Source organism: Pelodiscus sinensis, chromosome 20 (assembly GCF_049634645.1).
Source record: "Pelodiscus sinensis isolate JC-2024 chromosome 20, ASM4963464v1, whole genome shotgun sequence".
Classification (NCBI taxonomy): domain Eukaryota; kingdom Metazoa; phylum Chordata; order Testudines; family Trionychidae; genus Pelodiscus; species Pelodiscus sinensis.
Genome location: NC_134730.1, coordinates 28,148,740 through 28,168,053, shown reverse-complemented (window position 1 = coordinate 28,168,053; position 19,314 = coordinate 28,148,740). Strand labels below are relative to the sequence as shown.

At 43.7% G+C, this 19,314-nt stretch overlaps 1 protein-coding gene across 6 annotated transcripts in view; it reads left to right on the top strand.

Moving 5' to 3' along the window:
- The window catches only part of RPTOR (regulatory associated protein of MTOR complex 1), a 308,767-nt gene that overhangs the window by 160,441 nt on the left and 129,012 nt on the right, over positions 1-19,314 (top strand). For all 6 annotated transcript variants that reach the window (XM_075904089.1, XM_075904088.1, XM_075904087.1 and 3 more), the window contains 2 exons: positions 16,165-16,265; positions 17,532-17,676. In XM_075904089.1, coding sequence (XP_075760204.1) covers positions 16,165-16,265; positions 17,532-17,676 — 246 coding nt within the window. The remainder of the gene's footprint in view (positions 1-16,164; positions 16,266-17,531; positions 17,677-19,314) is intronic.

Genomic DNA, 19,314 nt, shown 5'->3' with positions numbered 1-19,314 from the left:
GCTGCTGGGGACCAGCCGCTGTCCGCAGGGAACTCAGACCCCCTGCAGACAGGGGCTGTTGCAGTGAATCAGCCTCCCCTGCTCCCCTGTATTGGAGGCAGCAGCATGTGGGGGGGGGGGGGGAGGACAGGTGGCACTGTGTAGCTCTACTAGCTTTTAAGCTCGCTCCTCCCTGCACTGGCTCCTGCTTTCCCCATGTTGCTGCCTCTGATACAGAGGCAGCAGGGGGGGGGGGGGGGAAATTCCAGTCAGATTAATTGATAAGCCTAGGCTTTGAGGTGTGTTCTTTGAGGTGTGTGGCTTGTGTCCATTCAACATTCTGCCCTCCTCCCCTTGTCAGAGTTTCCAGCAAGAAGGAACTGAGAGAAGGAAGGACTCAGTGACACCCTATTTGGCGTGGCATGTGCACACCATTCCAAGAGGCACTGAGGCCCCTTATGAAGAGAGGTTAAAGTGACTGAGATTTTTCAGTTTAGAAAAGAGGAGACTGAGGGGGGATAGGATAGAGGTATATAAAATCATGAGTGGTGTGGAGAGGGTGGATAAAGAAAAGTTATTTATTAGTTCCCATAATAGAAGAACTAGAGGACACCAAATGAAATTAATGGGTAGCAGGTTTAGAACTAATAAAAAAAAGTTCTTCCTCACACAGCATGTAGTCAACCTGTGGAACTCCTTGCCAGAGGAGGCTGTGAAGGCTAGGACTATAATAGAGTTTAAAGAGAAGCTAGATAATTTCATGGAGGTTAGGCCCATAAAAGGCTATTAGCCAGGAGATAGAAGTGGTGGCCCTGGCCTCTGTCAGAGGCTGGAGAAGGATGGCAGGAGACAAATCGCTGATCATTGTCTTCGGTCCACCCTCTCTGGGGCACCTAGTGTTGGCCTCTGTTGGCAGACAGGCTACTGGGCTAGATGGACCTTTGGTCTGACCCAGTACGGCCGTTCTTATGTTCTTATGAGGCCAGTCCCCTGTGGATACTGCTGAGGGGAAAATTTTCCAGCACCAGTGCATGTGGCTGGTACACACAACTCCTGGAATAGACATGAGCAGCCCATCTCGAAGACGACCTGTTACAGAAACAGATAATTTTCTTTTTCCCTTGGACTATGTATGAACACAGCAGAGAATATCAACTATAACATCTTGTTGTGACATGTTAGCCAAACATTTTAATATGCACCCCCTGTTTAAACACCTTAGATGTCCAATAATAAAGTTAAATGCGGTGAAACATCCAGCTGAGGGGGAAAACCTGGCTTCCTTTCAAGTAAATGTTTCCACTGTAATTAAAATGATTTTGCTAAATTTCTGAGGACAATGACGGTTGCACTTGGCACAAGTTCAGTGACCTTGACATTTTGCAGTCCTTACTTTTCACAATAAACTGCAGTGATTTAGTGTTTTGTAAAGGTGACTGTTAGGAGTGGTTGATGGAAGAAGCAAAGGATTCTGGGAGATATTAAATCACAGCCAAGAGCGGAGGCACCGTGGCCTTTCCCCCACCCTCCACTTTGGAGTTTTTTGCCTATTTAGAAATAAAGTCTGCTTAATGTCACGGGCTCTCCAGTGATTGTCTACCCATAATATGAAAGGCACCCGGAGAAGAGAAACCCGGCCGCAGGGTCCCACGTGGGCAGAACTCTTTGTGGGTCTTGGCTGCTTTCTGCTCATTCCATGTTTATGTATTTTAGTGGCCACTACCCAAAAATGTAAAACGCCTGTTTAATATTATGGCTGGAGGATGGCCTTGGAAGACCTTGTCCCAGATTGTGCAAGTGAATACACTGAGAATCTCTGCAAATTGTTTTATCTGAAAAACAATTAAGATACTCAAGTCTAAAGAAAATCTATTCTGCGAAAATAAACCAAATGAAAACTATAATTTCTGAAGGGCGATGTAAATGAGACTATTTAGCGTACGTAATCAGTTTTCAATTTTATTGTACAACTGTCAGATAGGAAATAAGAAGTGCTTTATTTTTCCCTCCCCTTTTTATTCCATTTTTTTCCTGTGGTGTTAGGCAGCAGATACCATACGTAATGGGTATAAGATGATACTGCTAAATTTCACTGCAGGTTAATTGAGTTTCTAGGGTTGGATGATGATGGATTTATGCAGTTTTTGGCTGAGTAATTATCCATATTATCCAACTGATCTTTGTTTACCATATGAGAGTTGAGAATTTCTCCTCCAGCCCCCCTCTGAAGTTAAAATGTGATTCCCAAGCAAAGATTAAGACTGGCTGTTATCAGATAGCATTCAGATAAAAGCCCTTTCCCCAGATCATTCAGCCTGTCATCCAAGCAAGACAAGCAGTTTAATCTTTACAGCTGTCACAGGACAGGCGATCAGGGCATCTCATCTAAGAACACAAGGGTTGCTGATTTTTCTAATGCGACGATTTATCCTGCAACATTTTCCAAACTTAATTGAGTCTCTAAGTAACATGCAGAGTAATAGTGCAGTCAAATACCTTTGAATGTGTGCTTGATAGCTGCAGTTTTATTGGCATCGGTATGTATGAAGCCAGACGTTATTCAGAATACCAGCTAAGTGCTTCTGTACGTGCCTTCCTCCCATTCACCTTCTCACCCAGTAGTACTACAGGACATTGATACAGCATATGCCTCTTCAAAGCACTGGCCGACCTCCATGAATTTTCCTTACACTGGGAGAAGGCCTTTGGGGGCAGGGATAGCTCAGTGCTTTGAGCATTGGACCCCTAAACCCAGGGTTGTGAGTTCAATCCTTGAGGGGGCCATTTAGGGATCTGGGGCAAATCTGTCAGGGATGGTACTTGGCCCTGCTGTGAGGGCAGGGGAGTGGACTCAATAATCTCTCAAGGTCCCTTCCAATTCTATGAGATAGGTATATCTCCATATATTATATTATTGTATTATAGAAGGTAGTCAAAGTGGTATCCCCATTGTATTCATGGGGAAGCTTAAGAACATAGGAGACCTGCCCAAGATAACAGGGTGTTGGAACAGGCAGTAGGGCCAGATAGTTTTTGACTGCCACCCCACGCACTGGCAGGTGAAAAGCCCTGCACTGCCGCACTTTCTTTTGCACAATACCGTAGCAGTCACAGTCTTAGAAAGGTTTCTAGCCTGGAAATGTTCAGGACTAACACTGACTTGGATCATCTAAATTGCATTTTAAAAAAGCAAACGTGTCCAAAATACGAGAGATGCCCTGCTAATGAGCAGTTGTTCTCAATGCTGAGCCTTTTAGTGAAAAAATAGAAAAGCCATACTGGTTCTGAAGAGAATAGCTTGGATTTTTCAAATCTTCGGTCGCTTCTGGGGCATGGCTGCAGGCAGCAACTTCCTATTTCAGCCTGCCCTTCGCAGCTATGAGCCCCAGCCAAAATGCACATCTCTGTGCATCTCACATTTAATTAGAAGAATGAAGTGTGAAATTGTTCTTGGAAATCTCTCTACTTCTCCCATGTGGACTGAAATTTGGCATTCTGAATTCTGCTCTGCTGTGGGTTCTTTCTGCTTGCTTTGAAAATTAAGTCCAAGGGGCAGAGAACTAGCTTAGGCTCAATATTTGCCCTACCGAAGATCCAAACAAGGAATACATTTGGAATTCCGCTGTATTAATGTAACTTCACTGTCTTATTGCTGAGAATTGTCTGGAATGTAAAGGTATATTTATGTGGTACCTTCACCGAAAAAAACCTTAAACAACAAATAGTCCTACAGCACCTTAAAGACTCTCAAAACATGTAGATATGTTGGTACCATCTACGTGTTCTGTGAATCTTTAAGGTGCTGCAGGATTATTGGTTGTTTTTTAAGTTTTTCCAGTTACAGACTAACTCAGCTACCCCTCTGAAGCTCTTCTCTGAAAAGTTATGCACCCTTGTATTCCCCTGGGGTCAGCAATTAACAAACATCATTTCTATACATGTATATTTTTCTTCTAGTCCCAAACCAAACAGCAAGATTTTGTAAAAGCTTTTAATTTTGAGCAGTTTGAGAAATGCTGAGTTACAGGGAAAGACAGACTCCTAAATCCTGCACAGAACATTGTGGACCCTTTCCCTCATGCTCAAGTGTGGACGATCGGAAGATGACTGGTTACAGGCAAATGATAAATTCACTTGCAGTTTTGTCTGAGCATGTGTTGCAGAAGCATGGCTGGATGCTAGGTTGGATCTTAGGAAAAACTGTTTCCCTAGGAGGGTGGGGAAGCACTGGGATGGGTTCCCTAGGGAGGGGTGGAATCTCCAACCCTAGAGATTTTGAAGTCCTGGCTTGACAAAGCCCTGGCTGGGATGATTGAGTTGGGGTTGGTCCTGCTTTGAGCAAGGGTCTGAACTCTGACCTCTTGAGATCTCTTCCAGCCCTTGCTTCTATGATTCTGTGGTGGATGTGGGGAATCTGTGATGATAGTTTACCCAGTTTGGGATACTAACTTGCCAGTATGATTTTTTTTGTTACAGGATACATCTATAATCTTTGAGTGGTATTGAGGCTGTTCATGCAGAGTTGGGAAAGTAATGTAGATGAGCTGGTGCTTACTGTTTTTGTTTGTTAAATGACAGATTTTGAGCTATGTAGGAATTAATTCATTTTATTCTAGAAAAACATGGTAAAGGGTAATCTGAAAACACTTGAATGGCAGCAGGATGGGGTAGGTTGTAGCTGGCTTTTGGTTGTCTAGTCTCTTGGGTGTTTTTTCCAGGCCTGTCATGACTTTGATCTTGGGTGGTCTTTAATAATAATAATAATAATAATAATAAAAATAATAAAATAATGACACTAGACTCAATAGAATTATATTAGCTTAAGTTATTTTATAGCACCCTAGATTTTCACCGTAGATTTCCAGAATATCTGGAAGGATGTTGTCCTTGCTGCTAAGAGTTTGCAGTCTCAGGCCTTAAACCTGCAAATTCACACTTGCTGAATTTTAAGTAGATGAGTAGTCTCACTGAAGTCAGTACTTCTAGTTAAACATCAAGTAGTAGTAGGATCAAGACCTAAAACTTCAGGTGTGACACAGACAATGAGAGGAGGGCTTTCAAACGTTCCAGTAACCAGTGACACAATTGCTTGACTTAAGCACGTGCTCCTCTTGGTGGTTCTATCAAGATTTTTTGCTCAATGCAAAAATAATGAATAAGATTATGAAAATTACTGCTGTTCTTGACATCTGGAAAAGGTAAAGTAAAACAACTCTGATTAATGCACACAAATAAATGCCTAGGTAGCTGCACCATGAAATTCTGCTGAATAGTTTAGGTGAGTCAAACACTACAATCCAATGAAACTCTTGTCATTTCAGTGGAGTAGCCACTGAACATTGCAGGTATTGCCAAACTGCGGCTTGCCAGCCACAGTTGTTTTTTTGACCGGTCAGCTGCAGTTCTCAGAGCTGGAGGCTTCCACCTGGCTGGCGGGGAGGGAATGAGGACACAATAGCAGCCATAGCATCAATTCCCGAAGGGGAGGGGAGGAGCTTCATCTTACAGCAGGGCGAGCCAGCGCTCACAGCTTCAAGTCCCCCAGGCAGGGCACTGAGACATGGGAGTTCAGCCCTGAGAGGGGTAAGATGGCGCTTGCAGCTTCAGTCCTGTGAGGGGGGGAGGGAAGTTTGGGGGGGGAAGGGAAGCTCAGGGTTTCACCCTGCAGTGGGGTGAGCCATCGATTGCAGGTTCTGCCCTGCATGAGGAGGGGCCTCACTGTTTGAGGCTTCAGCCCCAAAGGAGGAAGCAGCAAGCTGGTACTGGGGGCTTCAGTCCTGCAGGTGGCACCTAGGCTCCATCTTCAGCTGCACATTCTCATTAGAACAGGAAATTGCATCACACTAGTGCTGTGCAGACCTTGTGTGCTATGATCTCCCTGTGTAGTGCACACCACAAGGGGTGTTTGTGACACTACACCCCATTTCTTCCTAGAGATATAGTTAAGAGATGATTATGGCATGATTAAAGGTGTATTTTACAAAAGATGGGTCACGTGAGATATCATTGGAAAGGTTATGATTTACTGAATGTGATTACAGGCAGTCCCTGAGTTACGTCAGTCCAACTTAAGTCGGACCCCTATTTACGAACGGGGGAGGGGGCCCGCTAGTGCAGGGTGCCTCCCCCACTGTCACCGCCTCTGGCGGCGCGGGGGGCGCTTCCCCCCAGCAGACCAGGGAGACGCGGAGCTAGCGCCTAGCGCCCCCCTCCCCCCAGCAGACCAGGGAGACGTGGAGCGGCTTTTCTCGCCTCGGGCTTCCTGTAGTCAGCCGCTGGTCAGTTTCAGCAGTAGTTGACTTGGGAACACCTGGGGCAGAGCAGCTGGGGTGCTGCTGGATTGGTCCAGTAGCGCCGAGGAGCGGCGCTGCAGGACCAACCCAGCAGCACCCCAGCTGCTCTGCCCCAGGTGTGTCCGATTCAGCCGCTGCTGGTCAATTTCAACAGCGGCTGAATCTGGACGCCAGTTCCGACTTACATACAAATTCAACTTAAGAACAAACCTACGGTCCCTATCTTGTGCATAACCCGGGGACTGCCTGTATCCAATTTTTATGCCTTTATCACTTTTTTGTTTCTGAAGTTAGGAATATTGTCTGTGCAACTATTACAAATCTGCTGACACCTAGTGAACACCATAGAGTGCAGTCTAGATGACCAGCTGGGAAAGACCATTCGGGAGAACAGTAGGTCTTAGCAGATACTAATCTCCCACTGGGAACCTTCCTGAAGATGCTCTGAACAGTTCTGTCTCGTGGTTGATACAGCCCAACAGAGACATGTGACCAAGTCACCTGGTTCTGGACTTCATCATGAAATACTAGTGTTTTTCCATTGAAAGGCATGGGAACTGAAGTGTAGACAAAGGGTTCCTATCATATGCAAAAGCTGTTTAAGGCAGGGGAATAACACTATTGTGGTTCATTCTTCACTGACTCCCCATCCAAGAAAGAAGACTGCTGAAAACACCTGAGAAACAAAAGACTAAGCCCAGACTAGAGGAAGCAAAATGCAGGACTAACAAGATGGTTTATTAGATGATGAGCTTTCATGGGCCAGACAGGGGTTTCTATCCTGTAAATGGAATATTTAGATTTTAAAGCTGCAAGCAAAGTGCAGCTTGCTTTCATGAATCTCTTGTAGGCTGCCTAAAACAAGATTTAGGGTGAGAGTTTGCTACTTTCTTTAGCGTATTAATTTTAAATTGCATTTTGTTTTGTTTCCTAGGTAATCTGCTTTGATCTGTACGCTGTCCCTTATAATCACTTTAAATCTATCTTTGGTAGTTAATAAATGTGTTTTGGTAGTGACTACAATCAGTGTGTGGAATTCATAACTGTGGGGCAAAAAGCAGTTGTGTGTCTGCCTACACATGAGCTTATGCTGTACAGTTCTCTGTGCAGTGCCAGACCCTATAGTTTTGCATTTACCTTCCAGAAAGGGAGGGGGATTGTGCCTTAGGAACTGGGGGTGCCGTAGCTGTGTCTTCCCAGGCAGAGGCTGGTTAAAGAACCTGTGTGGGTAATGCTGCAGCACGGTGTAGCCTTACCTGTGTGTATGCTGGTGAAAGAGCAGGCTTGGAGAGCGAAGCAATTTGTGTCCGCATTACAGGGTGAAAAGGGATCTCAGGCAGGCTTCGTGGTACTTCTAGCAGCTCACTGAGTGGGGAGAATAGTCACAGCGTTTACTGTTCATAAATTACATTTGCATAGCTTTAGATTCAAGTGTTAACCCTATGTTAATTCTGGGGATGACAATGACATCTTCTAAGTGTAAGACGTGCAAGTAGGAAGAAGAAAATCAAAAGTAATAAAGGGGGCAAACCCCTGTGCCTAACCTGCAATGCATCACTCTCTCACTACGAAACAAGCCACTTGAAAGGTCACTACAAAATGAATCACAATAACTTTTTGTCTAAGTACTCCTCTGGATCAGAATTAAGGAAGAACAAGCTAACCACCTTAAAATTACACCTCAACAGCCAATAGACACGATATTCTGTGATCACTAAGGAAGCTGACACAAAGACTGAAGCTAGTTTTGTTATGGCATGGAATCTCGCTCAAGCTAAAAGTCCTTTTTGTGATGGAGAATTTATATGAAGAATATTGCGGAAGTGGTTGCAATTTTAGATTCAAGTAACACGTTTCAGTGACTAATACAGCAATATCCAATTTTGCGACACATCACAGACAGGTGGGTTTCCTAGAGCAGTGCCAATGTTGCAAGCAAGATGCAAAACGTCTGAAGAATTCTCTAGCGTTCACCTCACTGTCGAATCCACAGAGATTCAAGGTAAACCACAATTAGAGATTTGTTCACGGTTTCTGCAGATTTAATTGTGAAAGAAGTAATATTAGACTTAGTGGTGCTAAAAGAAAGAACCCAGAGTGTTAACATAAAGAAAGCACTTGGCAAAGCACTAATAAATGCCGAAACAATTAGGAGTCCTATGGCACCTTAAAGACTAAGGCTATGTCTACACTGGCCCCTGTTGCGAGAAAAAATTTGCAAATGAGGAATAGTGTGGAATATTTCCGTGCCTCATTTGCATAATTAATTAGGCTCCTTTTTGCGCAAAACCCCCCTCTTGCGCAAGAGCCATTCATCCACTTTTTTTTGGGAAGAACGGCTCTTGTGCAAGAGGGGTTTTTTTACGCAAAAAGGAGCTGTGTAGACGGCTCCTTTTTGCCCAAAAGCCTCTTGGGCAGAAATGGAGCCTAATTAATTATGCAAATGAGGCGCAGTGCTATTCTATGCTTCTCATTTGCATTTTTTATGTGCAAGAGGGGACAGTGTAGACATAGCTTAACAGATTTATTTGGGCATAAGCTTTCATGGGCAAAAATGCACTTTGTTAGATTCATGGTGTACAACTGGATTAACTTGTCAGTGTTGCAGTTCATGAAGCACCTGCCATGGTGGGGAAAAAAGTAAGTCTTATTGGACTCTTGAAAAGAGATCCCCGATTTCTGACATTTCAATCCATTGCATCATCCATTGTGAACATTTTATAGGCAGATACTTCAAGTATGAAAATGTTACAAAAATAATCCTAGAAATTGTCATTTTTACTCATTCAAATGAGAAGACTCATTGAAACTTCTAAAGTGTCATTGAAGAGTTGGTTCTTGAAGAGAAATCTAAGAATATCTCTCTACTGCATTGTGAGGTGGTTATCAACCAGCAATGTCTTAAATAGATTTGTGGAACTGTTGGAGCCTATCAGTGCTTTCCTTAGAGAAAGAGAAGTCCTATCCACAACTGAAAAATGAAGAATGGATGCAATGTTCTTTATTGCAAAGGTTTCATGTAGTATCTGCAGACTCTCACCTTGGCAGCCCAAGGGAAGGGTAAGATCATTTCTGACCTTACTCAGACAGTCCTGAGCTTCCATAACAAGTGACAGTATCTACAAGAGACCTAGTGTTAAGAGACTTACTTCTTTCCCCATATCAAGAGTAGGATAAACAGTCCCTGAAATCATAGTAGAGGGTCATAGACTCAAAGACCACAGAGCTAAATTACAAGGACTGCTTGATGACTTTCAGGCCAGGTTTGTAGGCTTGCAGAAGCTGAGGTCCTGCTTCATCTTCCCTGTCAATTCATTCATGGTGGTTGGGATCAATGATTCCCAAAACTGTGGTTGCAGAAACATCTGCCATAGAAATGAAACTATTGGCACTCCGGGAAACCAGGCTCTACAGAAGATGCATAAATAACAGACCACAGCTGAGTTCTGGCAGCAGGATCCAAGAATGAAGTATCTTCAACTCAAAAAGACTAGTGTGCAGCTAATTTCAGTTTTTGATACAACATTCAGCTGTGAATCACTGTACTCCATGGGAAACTGAAACATCATGCAGTCCTTAAAAATCAACATCAGACCGAGCGCCTCCATATACTTTGACAGCATATCAACCAGATTTCCAAAGACTTATGACCAGAATGGAGGCACACAAGGCCTCTAGCTATAGCAGTAATTAGCTGGGACACCATAGGTAGGATGTTAATATTTTTTAAAATGCATGGTGAAAGCTTGTGCGTGTCTTGCTCCCCTCAAACTTCTGAAGATTGTGTGCGGCTCAAAGGGTCGGTAAGTTTGGTCGCCCCTGGAATATTGTATTTGATTGGATTGACTATTCATTTGTGTATTCCTTGCGCAGAGTAGGAGGAAGATTATTGTTTGCTAAATGACAGGACATAATTACCAGGGAAAAAACATGTTTATAAAACTATCTTAAAAGCTTGAAAACACAACGGAAATTAGAAAAACACAACATTAATCTGAAGAGTTGTGTGTGATGTCTAATTGGTGCCTTCCAGGGGAGCTTGCAGTGATTACTGTGCTGTAATAGGATGATACGGTCCATTCAGAGATTTATATGGAAAAGGAAAGCGCTCGGCTGTCTCGCTTTAAGCTGAAAAGTGCCAGGCTTTTCCTCTTTTTATTACACACCAAAAAGCTACATTGTGGCACATTTGATTTAAATGAAGTAAAGCCAGACTGTTACCTGACCAATTGCATATCTCACTGAGATGGCAGCACATTTTTGAAGTCTGCAAATCACAGCTGTTGATACTTTTGTAATAGAGACCAGCTTGGCTGTGAGGCTGCTAGATTGTGTTTGCACTGAGCCAAGGTTTGAGCAGGAGCGGGAGAGCTGGAACTGGCTAGGAATGGCTTTGAGTGTTGAGGAGGGGCATATTAGTGCCAGAAAAGAAGTGGAAAATAGAATTGACAGGGAACAATGGGTGAATCCAGCAACAGCCGCCAGCCACTCTTCTTTGACCCAGAAGCGCCCAGACTTTGGCTTCTAGGTAGTATGCATTGTGGTCTGGTCAGTTGGATTGCACATGGAATTTTGTACGCTGTGATGGGTAGTTTCTGTAGGCCGCACCTGAGTAGTAAAGGTGAGCGGCTACAGTGTATTTTGCACTTTAAGTGCATCTCTCAAACTCTTGGTGCCTTGTCAGTTGTGCCCTTGGAATGGGATACTTTTGGGGAACAGCAACAGGAAGACATGATGTCCAAGGGCTGAGTCTGAAAATGGTGAGCTTCTAAGGCCTGAACCTTCCCTTTCCTCTCAACATAAAACACCCACTGGGACAGTGCTATTCTCACCAGGTCAGTTTTCATTGACTGGTCTCTGCCAGGGTACATCAACACAGCTGTGTTATTCCGAAATAACATAGTTTGCGTCTACACTACAAGCAGTTATTTTGACAGAATGTGGAGCTGGAGGACTTCTTACTCCAACTCCTGTAGCCCTCGTTGCACGAGGAATAAGGGAAGTCAGAGAAAGAGTGCTCTTTCTTGGACTTCCTGCTGTGTAGACAGCGCCAAAAACTGAAATAAGCTATTTTGACCTAGGCTATGCAATTGACGAAGCTGAAGTTGTGTCGCTTGTTTCGGCTTTAGCCCTGCTGTGTAGACGTGCCCCCATGAGCAGGCACAACTGGCTCACTGGAAAAGTTTGTAGATTAACATCGATTTCCTTATCAGCATCCAGTCTTGATTTGAAGCCATGAAGAAATCGAAAGTCCACTACATCCCGGGTAGTTAATCATCCACAAGGTTTAAAAAAGTCTTACTAATTGGAATGTTTCTAGCTTTAACTTTCAGCCATTGATTCTTGTTAGCCATTTTCGAGCTAGATTAAAGAGCTGTGCGGCACCCATATTTTTCTCCTTTGGAAGGTGCTTATACAAAGTGTTCACGCCACCTGGTCTTTCTTTTTTATAAACTAAACCAGACCTGGGCAAAATACAGCCCAGGGGCCAGATCCGGCCCGCTAAGCCACCAGATCTGGCCCGCGGAACTCCCTGCCGGGACCCTCTGGCTCAGAGCTGCTGTTGTTTAAAACCCAGTCTCTGTGTGTGTCTGCTGTGCAGGGAGGGAGAGGCTTTGTGCGATCTCCCCACCCCCAGCCCAATACTCAGCTCCTATTGGCTCAGTTGGAGTTGAGTGACAGAGGCAATGCAAGCCTCTTCCCCTATGCTGAGTTGTGAGCCACATGGAGGTAGGAGGCTGCATTTTGCAGTGGGCTGGGGCTGCAGCAGACAGGGAGCGCAGCTTGGCTTGGGGGTACTGCAGTCTGCTGGCCAGGAGACACCACGTAAACTCCTCCCAGCCAGCGCCTGCCTCTGGCAGCCCATCCCCTCCTGCACTCCAGCTCCCTCCCCCAGGTCACCATCCAAACCCTCTGTGCCTCCCTGCCCCGGGTCACAACTCCCTCCCAGGCCTGTACCCCCTCTAAAACCCTTCCCCCAGGCCAGAATCCTCTCCTGCACCCATACTCCCACCCTGACCCAGCTCTCAACCCCCTCCTCCACCCAAGCACCCACTCAGACCCCACACCGTCTCCTGCACCACGGTCCCTTACCTCGGGCGCCCTTCTGCACCCAACTTTGACCCCGCACCCTCTCCACATAAGAGTGTGGCTCTTGACCACTTACCAAAATCTTGGAGTGGCCCCCCACCAAAAATTATTGCCCACCCCTGAACTTAACAGATCAAGCTCTTTAAGACTCTCATTGTGAGACATTTTTTCCAACTTCTTTGGGATTTTTCTGTGAATCCTCTCCAATTTTCAACATCCTTTTAAAAACCTTCACCCCAGAAATGGACACAGTATTCCCAGTACTAGTCTCAGCAAAACTCTTGATGACTCCCTGCTTTCTATGTCCAAGAATTACGTTAGTCCTCTTTGCCACCACATCTGTTGTGGGCGCTTAACCTGGGTCAGAGTTAGTGCTTTCCGGGTTATGGTTTCCTGTTCTCTGGGTATGGCTTGTGTTCTTTCTAGATGTATGACTTTTGCAGTCAGCAACACTTTTTTAATGGTCCCAGCTTACTAAGCGATCTAGGCTTGTTCTGTATGACTGCCCTGTCTGTATTACTGTTTACCACTCCCCAACCTTGGTGTCATCTGCAAATTTCATCTGCAGAGCTATTAATTCCTAAACTTAGGAAATCTGGGTGTCAGTTTCTGATGCTTGGATTTAGGAAAAGGGTACAAAATAATTTGGTTTTTGAATGTTGCTGCTGCTCCCCCACCTAGATAAAAGATGTTTTTGGAAGCTGTGTCTTGCCAACTCAGTGAGGAGGGGAAGAATATTAAGTACAGCTAGAGCCATGGGCTTCACTATAGCAAATACAAAGTGATAAAATGTGCCTCAGCTCTGTTATAGCCGTACTTTGGCTCCGCTCTCCCAAACTCTGGGGGAACGGACTTAAAAAGGAATGCAGGCTGTATTCAGCACTGCATTTGTAGAATACACAATCCATGTGCTACAATCTCCTGCAAACTAATTTTGAAATCATTGGCTGCATTGTCGATTGCTAAACTTCTTACTCTGAGTTACTGTGAAGATTTACTTGCTTGAGAGAGAGTCAGTGTGTAAATATTTCATTATTTGCAGAGATTTGATTTGATTTCTGACACCTCAAACACCAAACTTTGAGAATCCTTGGTATTGCAGTTTCCCTCAGTCTCCCGGGAGAGGAGACGTGTGGGCAATAGATTACTGCTTGGAAGGCTGTCATGCTAGGGATTGATCAGTGCCCCTTTTTCTCCGTTCGAAAATACCATAAAATTGGAAATTCGGTCCCTCAGCACATTTAAGATGACACCGTGATGTAGATTCCCCATGTGTATCGCAGACAAGAGCCTCCTTTTTGTGGAGGTGGGACTGAACTTCATATCCCAAAGCTGGAGGACCAAAGGTTGTGAATGCTAGCCAAGTGTATTGATGCCACTAACCCACATAGACCAGAGAACGGCTTGCAGCTTCAGTAGTATTAGCTGCTGTTTGATCATCCTCTCCATATGATATCAGCAATGCTTCTGGCCCTCTCGGGAAAGGGACTTTACTCTTCTCAGAGAATAGTAAATATCACGGACAGAAGATTTTGTATTGAATATTTTACTTTGGAGGCAAGAAGCAAATAGCTACGGCTGCCATGATTCAGATGGTTGTGCACGACACCTTGAGATAATTTGTACCCTAACAGTCTGCATTTGGCTTAATTAGAACAGGCAGAATGACTCCTGAAAGACAGCAGAGCTCAAATGCAGACGAAGTGGCGGTAAAAGTCATTGCCTCAGCTTGTGGTGTGGTTTTGTATGGTACTCTAGGGCTCCAAAATACATGCTTTCAGCAGCAGTTTGATGATGGTTTATTTACAAGGAGTGTCTCAAGGTGACCTTTGCAGTGCATCTGAAAATCTTGAGGGGGAGAAGTTTTTCGGATGAAAATGATTTGAAAATCTCTTGCTCCGTAGCTCTGATATTGATGAAGAGCATGTCTCTTGCACAATCAAGTCTTTGTGCAATACATGTATTGATATCTTACATAGTAGTGCTGATCTTGGCGGTCCAGTGTGTACCATTGTTGCTTTCCAAGGATTGCTGGCCTATTTTCAGAAAGCCTTGGGTTACAGAAGCACCTTCTGTTGGCATAAGAAGCTTCCTAGTGAGTTAAATATTTACCTGACAAATTTTTCAGATAGTTAATTATGGTGGCACTCAAAGGCTATGGTGATGGATAGGTAAGAAATATATAGACAGGTGTGCATCATATTCATCTGAGGCACATTTCCAAGAACACAGAGGGAGGAAAAATTTGGTATACTTGTAAGAAACAGAAAAATCTGCCCCTCACAAGTGAACATGAATGACCTCCTGTCACTCTAGTGATAGAAATGTAGCCGTGTTAGTCTGGGGTAGTTGAAGCAAAATGCAGGACAATGTAGCACTTTAAAGACTAACAAGATGGTTTATTAGATGATGAGCTTTCGTGGGCCAGACCCACTTCCTCAGATCAAATAGTGGAAGAAAGTAGTCACAACCATATATACCAAAGGATACAATTTAAAAAAATGAACAAATATGAAAAGGACAAATCACATTGCAGAACAGAAGGAGGATGCGGGGGGGTGGGAAGGGGGAGGAAGGAAGGTAAGTGTCTGTGAATTGCTGATATTAAAGGTAGGGAGAGTGGGATGTTACTGTCACTCTAACGTACTGAAATTGCTGCGTGGCTTGAAGTGAAAGAAGACTCTTACTAGGTCTTACCACTTCCTGGGTAGACAATGCCTTTGTGTAGTGCCTTTACAACGGTAGAGAGTGGTGAAGTAAATCGTTTCCCTCACAAACCTTTAACAGGATGGCCCCATTTTCCATCCCAGCATGCTCTGTTATGATTGTGTCTGCCCAAAACATTGTGTTTTCTGACTAAATCTTTCTGTGTCCGTGGACCGTGAGCAGAGAAGTTCTTATCCAGCGCATGAGTTCAAAGTTTGTATTGTTAATCATGTTTATTATTAAATATTTAAAGAGAAGCATTGGGGTGGTGAATAAGTGAAGTCACATGGGAGATCTGGTTTGAAGGACAGAAATCTTCCCTGCAGTGTCCCTCCAGAGACACCTCAGCTTATTGCTCATTATCTCCCGATTGTGGTCCTCCATTCAAAATTTAAATCATGAAGATAATTCAGATATTACTGCTTTTTTGATAGAATGAAATTTGTCCCATAATATCCATTCTTCATAAGACCATTTGATTTGTGATTCCATTATCCCCTTCATATTTGTTAGTTAGATTTGCAGGCTGATAATATTTGGGATCATGTTTCCTTCCTTTTTATGAAGGTCAGTACTATGATTTGCTTACCCCCAATTCCCACTACTTCCCCACTTGCAGCACCCCTCCCCTCCCTGATATTCAGCGGCATGGCAAGTTTGCAAGCAAATGCCCTTAGTGCTGGAGAAGGCATAGCATCCAGATTTGTACATACTCTGATTGTTAAAATATTCTATTATGTGCACGTTGTCAATTGGTTTATTATTTAAGGCTCACCTTAATTATTCAAACTTTTCCATTTAGCTGTTGTTAAAGGAGTTTATAATCTCAGTCATTTAAATCCTCCATTAATTTGGATAGTTCAGGTGATGGAAGAGCAGAAAGCAGCATACTGGAGTAGGGAAAAATATGAGGTAAACCTAGAATGTGGAAGAAGGTTCCTACCAAAGCACAGAAATTGAGGAGGGGCATATAAGAAACTTCTATTGGTAAAATTAGAGAAACAGTGCAGTAACACCTGTGGCTTGGGATATGGCCTAAGTACATGCACATGTATACGTTTTAATAACGTACGTAATAAAAATGTCTCTCTTGTAGGATCCCTGGCAGACTGAATGACAGGAGAACTCCTCTGGGAGAACTGAATTGGATCTTCACAGCAATCACAGACACCATTGCATGGAACGTCCTGCCCAGAGGTAGGACTGCTTGGCAGTTAACAGTCCACCAGACAGTAGTGTTGATGCGCAGGAAAAGGAAAACCAACAGGTTCATTTTCTAGGTGGCAAGAGGGGCTAGTAGCCAGAAAGCTGGGTGAATAACTGATTGTTTCGTTTCCTGGCCATTGTGTAAAATTGGGAGGGAGGAAAAAAAACAGTCCTGGTCAAACTAAAATAAAGTTTTGGGTCGAAGAAAATGTGTAGTTTAACCAGAAGTGTTTTATTTTTGGGCATTCATAAAGAGCTAGAGTCATTTAACTTAGATCTTTCACCTTCTACACGAGGGCCCTAACCACCACACTATAGGGGCGTGTCTCTGAATCTCTTCTGTTGAAGCAATTCTGCTTTGTGTAAAATACTTGGGGCATGTTTACACTAGGAAACTATTTCAAAATAACTAAAATCAATGTAATAACTCCCGATATAACAAAATTGAAATAGCATGTCCATACTATGAGGAAGCCTCGAAATTGGTCCTGCCTCAAGGCAGGCTGCGTTAATATGGATGTGCTACCTCAACTCAGAGCCTCAGGAAGCACTGGGGAGTAATTAGTTCAGATTACTCCAGAGAGTGGTTATTTTGAAATAGTGGCCGGAGCATCCACACTACCGCTATTTTGAAATAACTGTTTCGAAAATAACGTCATTCATCGACAAAAGTGGGAGAACAGATTTTGAAATAAGCAGCCTGTTATTTTGAAATAATGAGCTTGGTAGTGTGGACGTGTAACTTATTCATTCTACCGGGGTGCTGTGCCGATCAGCTGTTTGGCGGCAGAGAGGGGCAGTCTGGACGCTCCGCGGTCGACAACGGAAGCCTTTGTCGACCACTCCGGGAAACCTCATTCCACGAATCATAATGGAGCGGTTGACACAGGCTTCCCTTGACAACCGCGGCGCGTCCAGACTGCCCTGCAGTGATGCCAAACAGCTGATTGGCACAGCGCGGCGACCATTTTGATGTAAATGAAGCAGCAGTTATTTAAATCGCCACTTCATTTTCCTATGTCTAGTAAACTCATCTACATGGCTCTGTCGGCGGAGCTATGTAGTCTAGACATACCCTGAGAGTACAAAATGGAAGCAAAACTATTTCTGGATGTCTTGGGCTTTTCTTTTTATGGGATTTGTTTCTTTTTTGGAAAAGATTAATTGCCCCACTTTTTCGTGTGTATCTGCTGGTGCAAAATGCTTCTTCCAGATCACTGAGAGTACTCGTATTCCACACACATTCTTTCTCTGTAGATCTCTTCCAGAAGCTCTTCAGGCAGGACCTGCTGGTGGCTAGCTTATTTCGTAACTTCCTGTTGGCAGAAAGGATTATGAGGTCTTACAACTGTACCCCTGTCAGCAGCCCACGTCTACCTCCAACCTATATGCACGCAATGTGGTAAGTCACTGTGTACCTCTGCTGCTGCCAGGCAAAGTTGTTACCCCCTGAATCTGTACAGCACTTTCCTGATGGAATCAGTGGATCAGAAATGGAAGTGCATGTGGCAACGTAATGCTAATCTCCAGGTGTATCTTCTCCCTGTCTGCCTGGCACCCCATAATGTAATTCAGATACCATTCCCAGATACAAAAGCACCGCTTCAGCTAAGTAACATTTCAGCCCAAGTAGAGAAGCAAGGGAGCAGTAGCTACCTTTCTGTTGTACTGGGATAAAGCGAGTCACTTGAGATTGTAAAGGGGAAGAACTGGGATAGTTGGGGCTAAGGGAAGAATTCTTTTAACTTTCACAAGAGAAAGTAAGGAAGTGGGATTTGCTACAGGCTTCATTTCCTGGCCCTCTGCTTCTTTTTAGAAGATTAAAGGAAATGCAAATGACTCACATTGTGGAAAGCCTCTTAAATGCATCCCTGACTAGTAAACAACCCCCCATCCTGATTCTTAGGCCTGTCTAATTAAGGCTAGAATTGCACAAAACTTGGCTAAGCGTAACATGATAGGGTCAAGCTAACACAGTTTCTGTAAGAGAAAAATGATGCCACTAATCTCCAACTCGTTGATCAAGTAGTAGCTAAATGTAATCGGATAGGCTTAGCTTACTTGGATATTCAAAAAGCTTTTGAAGTACCTCCATCAGACTAAAATGAAAAATAAAGTTTGAGTAAGTGCAAAGTCACATCATGGAAATCATATTGCGTGTCTTTGCTTAGGTCTGGAGAGATGGCAATAGTTCAATATTGGGATCGTTGTTAAATACAATAATTAATTATGTGGAGGAAGTTGCAGACAGTGATTAGAAGTTTACAGATAGCACAAATTTGCTTTAATTAATTAAAAAACACGGAGGGATTATGAGCAATGCACATTGGCACTTACAGCCACAGCTGCTCAAATGTGCTTTTAAATTGGAGGAACTTCTGAGGAAAAAGATTTGTCATTGTACATGGCACAGTGAAGTTGGTTTGTCAGTGTGGTGCACAAACAAATAGGAAATTTATATGCACAGAAGGGATAGCATCAAACAGGACTGAGCACTTATCTGTGTCCAGTTGTTGCCTGACTTGAAAGGTATGGCAGAGCCTGGAAGGACAATGCGTATTTGGTTACAAGTTTAGCAGATTTTTTTTATATGGGAAGAAATATATAAACAAGTCTATCTAGATACTTACACCATGCTCATTATTAGGATATCTGAGCTTCTGTGTTTTCTGGCTTCTTTCTGGAGTCTCTCTGTGAGACAATGTAACCTAGTGGATAGAGACCAGGGCGGGAACTTGGGAGATTTACACTGTATTTCTGGCTCTTCCACTGACCTACCTATCTTCTGTACCTCAGTTTCCCCATCTGTAAAATGGGGATAATGATATTGCCGTCCTTTGAGCTTTGAGCTCTCTGAATGAAAAGTGCTAAATAAGAGCTATTATTATTTTCAGTTTGCTTAGTAATTAGCAATGCGGAGCTTCCTTAGGAAAATAGTCATTATATGTGCTTCTACCGACTCCTAGATCGTAGCAATCCAGCAAGGGAGAATTGAACACACAGCTCCTGGATGCATATTTTCAATACTCTTCCAAAATAT